At 44.2% G+C, this 16,666-nt stretch overlaps 2 protein-coding genes across 9 annotated transcripts in view; one reads left to right on the top strand and one right to left on the bottom strand.

The window, feature by feature from the left end:
• SLC24A1 (solute carrier family 24 member 1) overlaps positions 1–10,994 on the top strand; it is a 29,220-nt gene extending 18,226 nt beyond the window's left edge. For both annotated transcript variants that reach the window (XM_078079187.1, XM_078079188.1), the window contains 6 exons: positions 639–719; positions 1,822–1,916; positions 5,146–6,282; positions 7,014–7,103; positions 7,948–8,114; positions 9,119–10,994. In XM_078079187.1, coding sequence (XP_077935313.1) covers positions 639–719; positions 1,822–1,916; positions 5,146–6,282; positions 7,014–7,103; positions 7,948–8,114; positions 9,119–9,368 — 1,820 coding nt within the window. In that variant the 3' untranslated portion in view covers positions 9,369–10,994. The remainder of the gene's footprint in view (positions 1–638; positions 720–1,821; positions 1,917–5,145; positions 6,283–7,013; positions 7,104–7,947; positions 8,115–9,118) is intronic.
• A 3,551-nt stretch (positions 10,995–14,545) lies between these two features.
• The window catches only part of DENND4A (DENN domain containing 4A), a 145,819-nt gene continuing 143,698 nt past the window's right edge, over positions 14,546–16,666 (bottom strand). For all 7 annotated transcript variants that reach the window (XM_078079181.1, XM_078079180.1, XM_078079182.1 and 4 more), the window contains one exon: positions 14,546–15,959. In XM_078079181.1, the coding sequence (XP_077935307.1) occupies positions 15,823–15,959 (137 nt within the window). In that variant the 3' untranslated portion in view covers positions 14,546–15,822. The remainder of the gene's footprint in view (positions 15,960–16,666) is intronic.

Genomic DNA, 16,666 nt, shown 5'->3' with positions numbered 1-16,666 from the left:
AGGAGGCCCTGCTTGGGCTCCAGGTACCTGGGGTCAGAAAGGGTGGGGCAGGGAGCTTGGCGGTCAGCTGTTTCCCCTTCCTGGCCAGAGGAGGTCTCACGAACACGGCCAGCGGGAGTGCTCCCGGAGCTATACAGCAGAGCTTCTGGGAGATTCATAGAGAGTGAGCTGCTAAGGACCAAACAGATAGTCTAGTTCACGGGTGGCGAAAATGTCTCCCTGCCGTGTTTTGTCCATTCCCTGCTCATTGCAGACATCACTGATCGGTCACGGCACCTCCTCCTACCAACCTTGGATCAGAATCCTCCTCAATCTAGCACTCCAACAGCCATCACCTGAACTCATGAAGGAAATAAATCCTATTTGTTGCCTCCGAGTCCAACCATGTCTTACCAGAAAGGAAGTAGGTTTAGAGAGAGGAAGTGACTTGCCTAAGGTCACAGCCAGTTAGTAATGATGCAGGGGATTTAAGGTGAAAGTTTGGGAAATGGGCAGCATGAACAAGCCTAGTAGGACCAGCATCCAGACCACAACTCCCAGGCCAGCCTCCTCCCACCCACTTCAGCTGTTCTGGCTGCTGCGCTGACCAGCCTAACTGCAGGGTCCCAGGTAAGATGTGTTCCCTTTCTCATTTGCAGCCCACGCCTCCAAAGACAAGGAGAGCTTGAGTCAGGAGGCCAAAGCCAAGCTTCACGCTAACGCAGAGAACAAACCAGAAGGTGAGAGGATGATGAGACCGCTGGGTTTCCTCCTGCCACCTTCCTCCCTCCTGTTGGTCAGGGGCTGAGGCCTGCCTCCTGGCCTCTCGGAGCCAGTCAGCTGGAGCGATGATCTGGTGCCGCATGCCGGCCTCCTCCTTCCAGCGTCTTCCCTTTTTGCCGGGGCTGCTGACCCGAGGGAGGCCCTGGACAGCTCCCTGCACACTCTGCTCTGATGGGGCAGGCCGGCCAACCCGGGTGTGTGTGTGTGTGTGTGTGTGTGTGTGTGTGTGTGTGTGGTTGAAGTCCCGCTTCTTTTTCACTAAATCTCATCCCAGAGCAGACTCCATTGGCCTCTATTTCTTCTTCCTTTCACTTCGACACAAGGACAGTGCTGTTAGGGATTGGTCCGAGACCAGCAACACCAGGAGGGAAGGACGGCAGGGGTCCAGTGATACAGAAGTGCAGCATCCCTCTGGCAGCTGGGATGGAGGGAGTGAGAGAGCTACTGGCCTGTGAGCGCTGCCCAGCAAACCAGGCCCGCCTAATGCACTCAGCAACCCCTGGAGGGAGGGAGAGCAGTAGCCATTCTCCCCATTCTACAGACAAGGAAACCCCAGCTGAGAGGTCGAGTGACTTACCTAAAGCCGCAGAGCCAAGAAGTGAGAGGGCCTCTTCCTAAACCCAGCGTTCCAGGCTTTCCGAGTCTCCCTTCCCTGCAATACTATTTCAAGGTGTCCAAGCTGCTGCCTTTGAAGTCACCGGGACCCTTTCCGTGTAGGTGGTAGGGGGAAGGGTCAGACCTTGAGGGTGGGGGCTTTGCTGTCTTTCTGGTCTCTGTCGCCCAAGCTGCTCATAGGATGAAATGCTTGTGAATACAGGGGGAGCAAGGATGGCCACTCCCAGTTGTCCTCTTATCCGCAGCTGTCTCTGTGGACGGGGCAATAACAGCTCATATCAATCACATCACGTTACTTTTCCTTTCGACAAGAAATTCCCCAAACTTTCTGAGAAGCCAAGGTGGAAAAGGGCCATAGCCCCAGAGCCCCTCACACTAGCCTCTGGCAACCGCCCCTGGAACCTGGCACACTTTTCTGACCTATTCCATGTTTATCCTTTAAAGAGGAGGAGCCAGCCCAGCTTCCTGCGGTCACAGTCACGCCAGCCCCCGATCCAGATGTCAAGGGAGATCAGGAGGAGGAGGATCCCGGCGGTCAGGTAGGCACCAACCTCTTCCTAGGTGGGGAAATTTAAGAGGCCCAGGGAAGGACTTGCTGGCCCCAAATCCTTCCTTCTTGAAGGTCTGAAATGCTCTTTGAGGTTCATTCCTCTGAGGTAAGCATGGCCCTTTCTGTGAAGGTCACGTACCTCATGGGGCCAGTTAATTCACATTAACACCTCAGTATGAGTGACATACTATATATGAGACTGTGTTGTCAACTGTCACATGCTGTAAAAACATAAGGAGTAACTGTCAGGGGGCGCCTGGGTGGCTCAGTCGTTAAGCGTCATGATCCTGGAGTCCCGGGGTCAAGTCCCGCATCGGGCTCCCTGCTCAGCCGGGAGTCTGCTTCTCCCTCTGACCCTCACCCCACTTGTGCTCTCTCTCTCTCTCAAATAAATAAATAAAATATTTTTTTTAAAAAAAGGAGTAACTGTCAGGGGGGTCTGTCAGAAACTAGGGGGCAGTAAGACATGCAGAGGGGAGGGTTGCTGGATACATGCCTTGGAACCCCTGAGGTTTGTCTACAGGGCTTCCAGAGTCCTGCCGCCGCTGTCTTTATGGCCACACAGCCTCTTCTTCCGCCACGCTCCGGCCAAACTGGGCTCCTTGTCTCTATGTTTTTCTCCCTCCAGGCCTTGGTTTCCTCCCCTTCAGGATACCCTTTCCCCTCTGCCTTCATGTCCCTCTCACCCACCTCTCCAGGCCACTCTTCATGCCCCCGTGCCCATCAAGTTTCCCTGACCGCTCCACCCCCCTCTAATGAATGAATGCCCATTGTACTTGGTCCCTGTCTCAGGGCTCCTATCACTGCCTTCCCCATACTCTATTTAGGAGTCTCTCTTAGTTCTCCTGCTAGGTGGTGAGGTTCCTGAGGGCAGGATGCACGTCTGAGTTGTCTGTCTCTCCCCCAGAGAGAGATGCAATGCCTGCGTGCACAACTGTGCTCAGTAAGGGTTGAGTAATGACAGTAAATAAGCATTTAGTTTACAAGTTCCATCCCTGTTTTCTTCTGTTTGACACAGTCAATTATATCTCATCCTTAAGCCAGCAACTTTGGGTTTAGTGTCTAAGACATCTTGATGGTATCGTGAATGTCCTGAGTAGACCCATTACACCCAGCTCAGGTGAAAGGGATTAAGAGGATACAGCGGTATCTCCTGGAATCCCAGGGCAAGAGCAGTCTCACAAAGAGCTGCACCTAGGCCTGAGCAGTTATCTGTCACCCTAGTGGCTTCTCACTCTCTGTCTTGCTCTCCCTTAGGTCCCTTTCTCTGTGTGCAGGCTTTATCACTCAGCTTCGTCTGGCAGCCTGGCTTCATTTGCTTTCTTATGGGCACACACAACCCTAGACCCCGACACGGGGCCTCCAGCCCACAGGGGGATCAACCAATGACTGGCTCCCAGTCTCAGAAGAGAATCTCTTCAAACTAGGTCCCAGGTCAGGGGTCCAGCCTGTGTCCAATCAGCTATGGCAGGGAGTGGTGGGCTGCTTTGACTCCACCATGGAAAAAAAGAGCCACCCGTTCAGAGGCTGTTAGGTGTGACAGTTCTCAGAGAAAAGGGTGCAGGCTGGGCAGACACTCCCATACCTATGGATTTAAGTGACTTTTCGTCTCCTCCAGGAAGCCTTCTCTCCCGACGGGTTTGGGGGAGGGAGGGCAGGAATTATTTCAGACTAAAATCTTCTCATTGTTTGTTTCCCATTCAAAGCACAGGCCTCATGAATATTAATTTTTGACTACTACATCAGGGGTTTACAACTTGGGTTGCATATTAGAATAATTTGAGGAACTTTAATCAATGCCCAGACCTCACCCTCAACCAATTAAGTTAGAGTATCTGGGGTGGATCCTTGGGCATGAATGTTTTTAAAGCCTCCGGGTGATTTTAATATGCAGCGGAGTTGAGACTCACTGAGCATCCCTTGGAGGTTGCCTGTGTCATGAAATTTGTTATAGATGACATACTCCATGGGCACACAGCCCAGGTCATTTGCTCAAGGGACTGGCCAGGCATGTTGTTATAGGGTAGTTGGGTGCCTAATCTGTGGACACTCAGAATCAGTGGCTTTTAGACTACATATGGAGTCAGTCCCTGGTGCCCAAACACTGGTCTGCAAGCAGATGTATTAGGAGCCCTTGTGAGCACGTTAGAATAGATTCCTGGCTTCTCATCACAGAGATTCTAGTTCAATTGGTCCAGGTGGGGCTCAGACATCTGTATTTCTTTCATTTTATTAATTTATTTTGCAAACAGTATTTCTACTAAGCTCCCCAAGCTACACAGCTTTGAGAACCAAAGATCTCATTCAGCCTTGGCAGTTGCAAAGCAGGGTGGCTTGGTGGTTAAGAGGCTGAGAGTTGGACTATCCATATTACAAAGCCCAACTTTATCACTTACTAAGTGTGTGAACCATGGGCAAGTTATTTAACTACTCTGTACCCTAGTTTCTCCATCTGTTAGATGGGCTTAATTCTGTCTATATCATAAATTAATTGACTCATGAAACACACTAAGTGCTATTATTATTTAAGCCACTTAGCATAGTGCCTGGCACATAAAAACCCCCCAGAAAGTAGGTATTATCATCATCATTTTATACATATAAGGTAATATGACAATTTAGGAGTTTTAGTAGACTCAGCAGTGTAGCCACCAAAAGATATGCCATATTAGGCAACATTAATGGGAGCAGGTATCTAAGAAAGGGAGGTGATAGTCCTATTCCACTCTGTGTGGTGTTCTGTGTTCAGTTTTTGAAGCTTCCTCATGGGGTATAAACTTAACTAGAGTGAGTTCACCAACATGGGGAGGAGGCTCCAGGCCATAGCATGGAAAGATGGAAGGACCCGGGGATCTCTAACTCAGGGAAAAAAGCTGTTTTGTGGAAGAGTGATTAGCTTTGTTCTGTGTGGCTCCAAAGAGCAACCTATACACAGAGGGTAGAACCTTGTTATAAATCTGGACTTTAATCAGAGTTGTCAAGATGCAGAAGCCACCTGAGGTGGTGAGTTTTCCATCCCTGAAAATGATCAGATAAAGACAGGACAACCACCAGGTGGGAATGTTGGGAAGGGAATTTTGCTGAATGACTGTACTAGTTTTCTCCTCATATTCAAGTTTTTAGATCCATTCTGAGAACAACAACAAAAATGGGGAGGAACTGGGAAGGAAAACAAGCAGAGCAGTTATTACACACTATCTGTTGCCTTTGGATTGCAGGAAGGAGATGTGCCTGGAGCTGAAAGCACAGGTGACGTGATAGGTGAAGAGGCTGAAACTCCTGATAGAGGTGAAAATGGACAACAAGGTGGAGGTGAAACTCAACTGGAAGGTGAAGGTGAAATTGAAGCAGAAGGAGAAGGAGGTGAAGATGAAGGTGAAATCAAAGCACAAGGAGGAGAAGGTGAACATGAAGGTGAAATCGAAGCACAAGGAGAAGGAGGTGAAGATGAAGGTGAAATCGAAGCAGAAGGAGAAGGAGGTGAAGATGAAGGTGAAATTGAAGCAGAAGGAGGAGAAGGTGAACATGAAGGTGAAATTGAAGCAGGAGAAGGAGGTGAAGATGAAGGTGAAATCGAAGCAGAAGGTGGAGAAGGTGAACATGAAGGTGAAATCGAAGCAGAAGGAGGAGAAGGTGAACATGAGGGTGAAATTGAAGCAGAAGGAGAAGGAGGTGAAGATGAAGGTGAAATCGAAGCAGAAGGTGGAGAAGGTGAACATGAAGGTGAAATCGAAGCAGAAGGAGGAGAAGGTGAACATGAGGGTGAAATTGAAGCAGAAGGAGAAGGAGGTGAAGATGAAGGTGAAATCGAAGCAGAAGGAGGAGAAGGTGAACATGAAGGTGAAATTGAAGCAGAAGGAGAAGGTGAACATGAAAGTGAAATCAAAGTGGAAGGAGAAGGAGAAGGTGAACCTGAAGGTGAAATCAAAGAAGGAAAAGACACCGATGAATATGATAGTGAAGGTGAACTAGCAGAAAGAAAAGTAACTGATGAAGGTGGAGGTGAACTCCAAGCAGAAGATGGTGAAATGAAAGCTGATGAGGGTGAAAATGAAGAGCAGGAACTCAATGCTGAAAGTCAAGGTGAAGCCGAAAGTGATGAGAAAGGTAGAGATGGTGAAGGGGGAGGTGAAGGAGGTGGAAGTGAAGATGAAGAGGAGGAAGAAGAGGAGGAAGAAGAGGAGGAAGAAGAGGAGGAAGATGAGGCGGAGGATGAGGAGGAGGAAGACGAGGAGGCAAATGAGGAGCCTTTGTCCCTGGAGTGGCCCGAGACCAGGCAGAAGCAGGCCATTTACCTGTTCCTCCTGCCCATTGTGTTCCCACTGTGGCTGACCGTGCCCGACGTCCGGAGGCTGGTGAGTGTGCCCAGCTGTACCCCAGGGAGTCTGTGGAGTCTCTAGGCACTCTCACACAAGAGGTGAGAGGACGGGGCAAATTGGCTTGGCAGGGCTCGAACCAGAGAGTATCCGGGATGCACCTTGCAGCTCCAGAAGGGACCACGTGCCTAGGGGGACATACCGGTAGGCTTGGGAGGCCCTAAAATGTGCTTATTTCCATCACTATAAGCGTGTGAACCAGCACCTCAACTCCTATTGTCAGTTTCTTGATTTTAATATGGGAATAATGCCAAGCTCCCCCCTGCCCCTCCATATGTCACAGGGATATTCTGAAAACATAGGGGGAAAGTATTATTTCTACCCAGCATTCTCATTTATAGGGAAAGCTCTGACTAACATGCTCTACCCAAAGGCCATCCATACTCTACCTCAAGGTCCAGAGGTGCATAGAGCAGCAGGAGGTTGTAGATACCACACCAAACACCTAGACCAGTCTGGTTCTAGGGCAAGCAAATAGTTCTCTTCAGTTTGGTGACTGCTGAATGCCCTGCTGGCCGGACTCCCTGTGGGCCGCCAACTCCTTCCTTCCCCAGCCACCTCCGGGTCCTCACTGGAGATCCAGATCTCAGCTGACCCATCTCCATCACTCCCCTAGCAGGTCCTGTCACTGATTCTGGGGCTCCCTCGGAAGGGTCAAAGACCTTTAGCCTCTGCAACTTATTTCTCTTCCTTTTCAAACTTGCAAACAGGAGTCTAAGAAGTTTTTTGTTCTCACCTTCCTGGGATCCATCATGTGGATAGCCATGTTCTCATACCTCATGGTATGGTGGGCTCACCAGGTGAGTGAACTAAATCCTGCATCAGCGGGTCCCAAGGACACTTTTTTTCCTTCAGGGTGAATGTCCAGTACCCAGGCAATGGTGAGGCTCAAGTGAATTTGTAGTTTCTACATTGTTTGTAAAGGCTCAAAAGTTGACTTCATTTCAGTGAGTGTAGTATTTTCAGCTGTGGGTCTTGTCTTACAGTCATGCTGCAGTCTGACATAGAAGGCCCTTCACAGTCTGACCCAGCTGACCATTGCTGACTAGCCTTATTCCGAGCTTTCTCTGTCACGCATGCCCCGCTCCCCTCCACCTGGTGACGGTGTGCACACTCGTGAGAGCAAGCTCAGTTTTGCCTTCTCTTGGGCATTTAGTCAGTCTTCCTCTGAGTGCCCATGGCTTTTCTGTTCTACCTGGGATTGCTGGTTACAAGCTTTTCTCTTTCACTAGGCTGGGAGTAGGGTCAGGGTTGTGGTGCTCATACTTCTATCTCCGGCCTCTAACTTAGTTCCTGGCACATAGCAGGTGTCCGTGGTTCTGGAAATGGAAACATGACATGAACAAATCTTTGGAGGGGCAGTTCTTTTGGGAAGGTGGAGGTGTAGTTGGAATGACAGTGAGAGTTGGTATTAAAGATAGACTTGTAGTCCAATTTAGACGAGAGCTGCGTCATTCCCCGAAGCCTGGAGTAGGGGCCCTGCTCTTCCTCTGTGTGGCTCATCTCTCCCAGGCTAAAGTAGTGTGCTGAGCTCTGTGGAAAGGGGCTGGGTTTGCACAAAATAGCATGTGGTTGGTGTTTGAAGAGCCTCAGATTTTCCCCTTGCTGTTGCCATGGTTTCTTATCACTGTAACTTTTTACCAGGTTGGTGAAACAGTAGGGATTTCTGAAGAGATAATGGGTTTGACGATCCTAGCGGCAGGCACGTCCATTCCTGACCTCATCACCAGTGTGATTGTTGCTCGGAAAGGCCTGGGAGACATGGCTGTGTCAAGCTCTGTGGGCAGTAATATATTTGATATCACCATGGGGTGAGTGGCAAAGTTGCTTTCCAAGGCATATCAAGTATGACTGGAAAACACTGGGTTGGCTCTGTTCGCTGGTTTTCTGCTTCATTATTTATACATGGACTAAAAGGGCATTTATATTATTAGTGTCTACAAGGCAGCAAAGTGTCCTCCCTTCATTCATCACAGCCAGATGGGATAATAGGGCAAAACTGCTGCCTGAAATGTAACCGAATAGAATTTATAGATGAATTGAAAAACAAAGTCCATCAAATTCATTACCAAATACAGTCAAATGCTCTGCTCACTGACCTCTAAGGTGGTGGAAGTGGGGTTGGAAGGAGCGGTGACTCAGTCTCACTTCCTGATATTTCTGCTCCTTTGCATTTGGCCTCCTGCCAGCTCTGAGGCTCTAAAAGCATTTTGTCTAAACAAGCAAATGCAGCATCCTCCTGTGCCCCTGCTCTTACCCCCTCCTCCCAACTTGTCAGAGCAGACCCTCTGGGCTATGTTCATTTCCGCAGGCATATCCCAGATTTGGGTAGTGGCTTTGGTTTCTTTAATTTGAATTTGTGTGTGTGGGGGGGGGGGCGGGTGGGGTGGAGCACAGGAGAGCCCTGATCATTAAAGAATTTAAAGACATGTTAGCCTGAGATAGGACTTACCATAAAAATTGTGAGATTAGAGAGTCAAACATCAATCCATCTGGGTTCCTCACAGGCACATCATGAATTACGGAGAAAAAAACCGCACTTGGATCCAGAAAATTTCAGTTTTAATCTAGGGTCTTCTAGTTATTAGCTGTGAGTCCTTGGGCACGTAATTTCAATTTCCCTGAACTTAAGTTTCCTCATCTGTGAAATGGGGCTAATATTTTCTGTTCTATTTCATAGGCTTTTTGTGTGTGTGTGTGTGGAAAAATAAGTGCTTTATATATTGTAAAATAGTGTTTACGTATGTGGGATTATTATATGTATGTAGGATTATTATAAATTAAGAATATTCACATTGTTTCTTCAATCTTGCAGCCTGCCTGTCCCTTGGTTGCTCTTCTCTTTCATCAATGGATTACAGCCTGTTCCAGTCAGCAGCAACGGCTTGTTTTGTGCAATTGTTTTGCTTTTTCTCATGCTCTTGTTTGTGATCTCTTCAATTGCATCGTGCAAATGGAGAATGAACAAGATCCTGGGCTTCACAATGTTCCTCCTTTACTTTGTATTCCTGATAATCAGCGTGATGTTAGAAGATCGAATCATTTCCTGTCCTGTATCTGTCTGAGTCAGAGTCACTGTTGCTCACAATGGACATGGATCAGAAAACCATGCCAGAAGCTACTGCACTTGTTGTTACATTAATGAAAGAATGAACATGGTCCAGGAGAGTGACCGGAGTGGCCAACAACCTCTAACGGGAATGTCATCTGGGACTGAACATTATCTTTGGAAACATCAGCAGCTCGTTGTGGATTAAGAATCTCACCTCTGGAGGGATAGAGTTCCTACCCCTGACTGATGTTGGCAGCTATCATGTGGAGGCCAGTAGAAGGACCTCTGGAGCTAGAGGGTTTTCTGAGAGATAACTTGGGGGTGAGGGCAGGTGCAGTCACCCATGCTCACAGTCCCTGATCATTCCTGAAGGGCTGCTGATCCAAAGATGCAGATGTGGTCTGCACTGCACCCCTGGCCCCTGGCCCAGGCACACGCTGCAATTTGCTGTCCCCTCTTTTCCTGTTTAAAACATGAGGTTTTTTTGTTTTTGTTTTTGTTTTTTATCAGGTTTGTAAACATTACAGGTCCAGTTATTGGTGGGTTTACGGAACTAAGACTATAGGAAAAAAAAAAGTATAACAGGAATCAATTATCATTACACATCATAGTCCAGTAAAATGTGTACCAGTATTTTATAGCTTAAAAGGACTACCTTAGCTCTTAGAGCTGCATTTCTGAAAACTGAAATTAAAATAAGTAGCCCAAGAAATTAAAACTTATACATCACCCTTGAATTGGAAGTAGGGGAGATATTAGGGAAGGAAAACTACTCTAAGGGCTATTTAAACATATGTACTTACTAGAAAATCCAAGTTAGTATTGTCTCTGCCAAGTTGTCACCTTGAGGGATTAGACACTCATACAAAGCTCTCCTGTCTTTGCTCTTCCAGCATTTTCTCGCCTAACAGTGACAGCCGCTACTAGTGAGTAAGAAAAGGAGTAATTTTAAAAAGAGTCCAAAATCAGCAGAGCCAAGTCTGGTTTATAAAGTAAGAGATCCAGTGGGGTAGTATTATTTTTGTGTGTCAACCTAGAGTTAGGATTATAAAGCAAGACGACTGATTTCCTGTGTGGCTTACAAGTGGATCTCCAGGCAGTTACAGCGGAGAAATTCCAAAAATGCTTAACATGATGACAACATGGTGAGATAGAGAATATTACTGCTTTCAATAGTTAGTGTAAAGGACTTTTGTGTTTTTAAAAATTGTGTGGCTATTTAAACATTGCATGTGGAATCTGAAGTGCTTGTATATTAAACACCATTGCTTGCTGCTTTTACTAGCATTGAGTTAAGGGACACATTCGAAATGAAACAGTGCTATGTCCCTGGTTTCAGAGCAGAAGGAGCTCAGGTGATTAGATTATGATGGTAAATACAGCTTTAATTATGAGAGGACTCATTGAAGACTAGAAGATAGCAGGACAGATGCGATGTAAAAAAAAATTTTTTTTTGGTGTTGAGGGGCTATATTCAAAATACTTCAGTCCATAATCCATCTCTTAAGATGGGCTGATTAATTAATGGCCTACCTGTCCCAGGATTCACATTCTTTGGAAATGACTTCTATTAAATTTCAATAAATTGTGAGTCCCAGTGGTATTTTATTTTGCAAACATGGATGAGTTCATCTATATCTAGGTCACTTGGTCAGAATGCTCGAGAAGACGACTACGGAAACATAGTCATTCCATATTCTTAGTTATCCTCACTGCTGCTGCTGCATTGCCCGCTCTCCATGTGGCATGACCCAAGGACAGGAGGAGAGAATGAGACAGAAGGGCAATCCCAATGCCAAACTGCGCATCTGCAGCCAATTCCAGCTAGCCTCAGGGATGCCACCTCATAGCCTGGGATCCGATGCTGTCTCCCAGAATGACTGATGAGGAGTACTGGGCAGTGAAACATTTTGTTATGAGAAAGTGCTGGACAGACATTTCATGATTAAAGTCAACTCTAATGATCTAACATCCCATTCCCGATCAGTTCGCTGGATGTCTGGCATTTTGCTTTGCTTAGAGAGGAAGGTCTGATCACATCACACTACGACAGAAAGGATCAAGTGAAATGAAAGCTGGGTCTTGATGGATGAGTAAGAAGTCACTGGGGTGGGAGGAGAAAGGAGACTTCAGGGAGATGGAAACCTTATGTAATTTTTAAAAGATCCATTTGTTACGCTTGGAAATGAAATTTTTTGTTATAAGTCTATAATTTATTAAAATTATGCTGTTGTAGGGTGAAGGATCATCTTAAAATGTCAAGGTAATGGTGAGATGGTCCTCTCATTTGATAGGCAAAGTGACCTATCTAGTCACATGGGACAAATCCCAGGTCACTCGTTCAGCCTTAGGATGCATGAACTGTCCCACTGGGGCATCTCAGTTGGAGGACAGTGGCTGCCCAGATGATGGTTTCATCCCTCTGGAGGTTGCATTTCCTTGATGACCCTGGTGACAGATTTGGGCCCAATTTCTAAAAATGTGAACCTTTCCCTGATTTAATGGGTTAAAGTTCTATACAGTACTACAAGAAAAAAAAAAAAAGATTCCTTCCAAACTTTTGAAAAATGGTGTTCTGTTTAAATGTTTACATGGTAAAATGGTTGCTTCCGTCAATCGATCTAAAAATGTTTTTATCAAATTTATAGGCTTGGACTTTGATGACATTGTTTGTATCTTAATTACCATTTATTTAAAGATTGAGTACCAAAGGGGGCAGGAACCGGATTTAGTATTTAGGGCACAGCCTGGTAGATATATTTGAAGAACTGGCTGGCCTTCCTTGCCAAAGAATACCCTTGGGGTCGGATTCCTTTTTTGTAGGAGGGTCCCTCCCCGCCCCCACCCCCAGGTGCCACTTGCAATGTGTTTTGGGACTGGTCGCCATGGAAGGTGCAGCGAGGGCTCACGATCAGAGGGGTCACTAGAGCCGAGCAGTACCCTGGCCTAAGGCTGCCTTCACAGCTAAAGGCACGCTTTGGGTCTTCAGGCCCTGTTCACTGTGATGAGCAGGCAAAACCTGAAGAATTTCATTTACAGAAAATTCTGTCAGTTGCTCCAGTGGTTTCATCACAGGACAATGTCTGAAAAACATCTATACAGACAAAAGGAGGGAGCATACAAATGACAGCAACCGGGGAAAGGCCACAGAGACTTCATCAGTAGAGTCTGTCACCATCTCCGAGAATAAGCACAGGGACACAGACTTTTCGTGTAAGAGACAAATTCCTGTAGTCATTTGTGCACAGCTAGTTTTTGTAAACAAAAATAATTCAGCCAGCAAGTGTACTTGCTTTGAGGCCAGAGGAAGAGGCCAGTATAAAGGGATAAGAAGAGAGTAAGTCTGAGAATATTAAGGTAAACTGACTGGTGTTCTGGTGTGCAGAAGTGAAGGCAATTCTGAAAGAAAACAGTCTGGTATCCAAACGGGAAGGGCAGAGCAGGCTAACTCTAGCAGAGGAGGGGGCCCAGGGCTCTCTTAAAGAAGCAGCCTGCCCTTTCCCTTGCTGCTCAGAAATAAAGTGCCTAATAGCAGCTTTCAAGTTCTAGTGGGAGAAATAAAAATAAAACTGGGCCATCTCACATTACCATACGAACGGGTCTCTTCTAACCGTATACTTACAGAAATAAAACATCATAGCCCTCTCTCTACACCAGGCTAACACTTGCTAGTTGCACTAAAGTATCATAGTAATTAGCAGCATGAAGTAAAATAAGTATTTATCACCTAAAATGCTGAACCAACATCTTCGGCGGCCGTTTCTCTATATACAAAAATGTAAAAACATATTAAAAAAACTTAAAACAAAATAAGCTGGTAGTTTTAGAGTTTTAAAGCATGCCCTCCCTCCCCCCATCCTCCAAAAAAATCAGGGGGAAAAAAAGACAAAAATCAGAATATGAACAGGCTGCATAATTCCTTATCTGGCAGTAGGAGGAAAAAGTTGAATATCAAAGTAAGATACAAAATACAAATGTATGACATCCAAAACACCATGGGAGGAAGTAGTAAACAAGTTATACCAGGACACAGCTTGGTTTATTTTCCACTATTAAACGTATAAACAAAACTAAGAGTAAGAAAACAAGAGACAGATAATGTAGCAAAAATGTATTTCTCTCCAACACGATTGGCCACGATTCTTCAAAATGTATCCTCAACAGAGAGAAAATCAAAGAAAAGTTTAGAGTTATTTTAAAGGATGATCTAGATTTTAAGTTTCTTTTGAGCAGTGTTTACCACTTTCTATTCATGTTCTGGGTTTTAAAGATTAAATTTGTACAAATAATAGTCCCTGGGGATTAAAAGTAGGGGGGAAAAAAAAACCCAACCAAAAGCAGAAACAAAACTTTGTGTATGGGGTGGGGGGAGGAGATAAAAATTATACTCACTTTTCCATCTGAGTTTGAACCAGAAAGGATGGGCTTTACCTCACTTTTTTTGGTCCGCTATTTGAAATCCATCAGCTATAATTCTTACATATAGTGTGTGTTAAAGAAAAGTTAAACAACTTCCACAAACAGTAAAAGCTGTTCCTCTAAGGGAAAGAAAAACATGCACCAAAAACCAGAATAGAACCCCAGAACCCTATTTGGAGGGAGGTTTGTTGCCAATGCCCATAGCCTCCCCTATCAAATGCTTCCCTCATTTGACAATTTTCAAGTGATTTAGGGAACAGAAGACTCCGTTAGAATGTGAAACCTGGATATGAACAGTAAAGGAGAAGACTGGAGTTGTATTTACAAAGGAAAGGCATATATATATATGTATGTGCATAGCACCAGATTTTTCAAGTAAGCAAGTTCAGCGTCAAACTAATCCGAACCAAAATTTCACATTTGTAAACTCTCCCCCTTACTTCCCCAGTGGAAAGCTGTGGAATGTGTCAGCTTGATGCTATTCACTAATGGTGTGAACTCAAAAGGTAGTTTTTCTGCAGCTAAACGGATTCGAAGTCTCAGATATCCCCAGTACAAGTGTGCTGCGCTCTACTGGCTTTATAGACCAAATCTGGAACCATCCATTTTTTCCTTCTTTGAAAGTGTCTAGAGAATTCCTTCATTCGTGACAATGTGTGCAACCATGCACACACACATACTGATAATCTATAAATAATTCTAATAGCCAAAGGATACTTTTTATCAGAAATTACCCAAAGAAAGTGATTTTTGAAATAATGGGACTAAAAATATTTTTTTAGAGTCTCTTTAATACCCTTGGTGCTTAAACATTCAATTTATTGTCTGATTTCTGGATATTTCTGGATTTTAGATTCCATAAACTTCAGATTCTGAAGGCTTATTGAAAAAGCCAAGTTCCTCAATATGGGAAATTCTATCGGCTGTACTTTGAGAGTTATTATTTTTCTACTTTTGAAAAAATATTTTGAATATTTTATATATATATATATATATATATATATATAATATTAACAGAATACTTCAGGGGGTCATATTCCAGATAAATATGACACAATCTGCATCATCCCCAATATTTTAGATATTAAAATAAGGGTAAAATTTGGAGTAAGTTGTCTGACATATTTCCCAGCATAAGTGTTCATGTAGCATATTAAAATTTAAGTTGATATTTGGTTTTGTAAGCTATCCCTGTGTACTGTATGCATCTGTTAGTGATAGAGAAGATTTTCAAATCACGGTATATTGAACCTGATTTTGCAGAAGCAGACTTGGAACCTCTCCGGCTCTCCTTCCACAAGGCTCAGTGAGTCAGTCTGGGCAGTGCACACCTTTGCTTTCATTCACTCACTGCGGTCAGGCTTAATGGTACTAACATGCAATCCTAGCATAACACGGACACTAGCACTGACGTTTCTGAATCATTCCCCCAGGTAATAAAAATATATATATAGATAGATAGATATACATATAGAGATCTGCAGCTGTACTAATTACTTCAAATAGCAGCAGACAAGGAAAATAAGCACTTAATCGCTTGCTTCATAAGTTTAAGTTCATTTTGTTTGCTATATTAAGTTTAAAAATTAAAAAAATATCAACTTACTATAAACAATTTAAAATATGTATAATACAACTTCATGGTCAAAACATTTGAATAGTCTATGAAAACAGGAAATACTTTGATCTTACATTTGTTTAAGTTCCATACATGATTTTTCAATGTGTCTCTTCCAAGAGAAACCATGAAACGGTTGTCTTATTTTGAGAAGTAATTTTGTTTAGGGATTTCCTCGTCACAAAAATACTTAATTACTTGTTACAGGAGAAGTAAAGAAAAAAAAAGGAAATGGGAAACAAAATGGCTTTCTCCTCACTTGTCACTCTTCTCTTTTGAAAACATTCTGTACATAAGCTATCTGGACTTTCAGAACCCATTTACAAATGCATTTCCAAAAACTGAAGAAAAAGAGTTTAGAGTCTTCAAGTGTTATTTTTATACATGGACTATACAATACATATTGAAAGTATACACACACGTGCATATCTTAAAGATAAGGTTCTCCAAAGGTTTTTCGACATTCCATCACCCCTGTACTTGGTGGTCTATCACAGTTGTGTGTACTCTTGACTTGACTAGGTGTGAGGCGATCATATGCCATCTTGTATTCTTTATCAAATGCATCTGCAAAAATTCACAAGGAAATAAGGGCATTCAGCAATTTATACTCGATATTAACAACAATCAAATTTTTGTAATATTACAGAACTAGAAAATTAGAGGCCAAGAAGGAATACTCTAGGTCACTTCTGCCAACTAAAGGACTACAGAATTTCAGAGCCCAAACGGGGACCTTAAAGTCCTTAGCATTTTATTATTTTTTATTTTTTTAGAAAGAACATTTTTAGTTTTTATTTTTTAAGATTTTATTTATTTATTTGACACAGAGACAGAGACAGCACAAGTGGAGGGGAGAGACAGAGGGAGAGGCAGACTACCTGCTGAACAGGGAGGGAGCCCGATGTGGGGCTCTATCCCAAGATCCTGGGATCATGACCTGAGCTGAAGGCAGATGCTTAACCAACTGAGCCACCCAGGCGCCCCAGTCCTTAGCATTTTAGAGCTAGATTACACAGACCAATGAAATTTAAAGTTTTAAGATGCCTTCTTTTTAAGATTCTTTTTTTCCAAATTTAAAAATTGTGGTAAAATACAGATAAAATTTACCATCTTAACCATTTTTATAGTTTGTTGGTATTACAAACCTTCATAATGCACAACCATCACCACCATCCATCTCCGTAACTCTTTTCCTCCTGTAAAACTGAAACCCTATACCCATTAAACAATAATTCTCTGTTCTCCCCTCCCCCACCCTGTCAACTACCATT

The sequence above is a fragment of the Halichoerus grypus genome, chromosome 8 (genome assembly GCF_964656455.1).
Source record: "Halichoerus grypus chromosome 8, mHalGry1.hap1.1, whole genome shotgun sequence".
NCBI lineage: Eukaryota > Metazoa > Chordata > Mammalia > Carnivora > Phocidae > Halichoerus > Halichoerus grypus.
The sequence above is the reverse complement of the archived record's forward strand: the minus strand, read 5'-3'. Positions and strand labels throughout refer to the sequence as shown.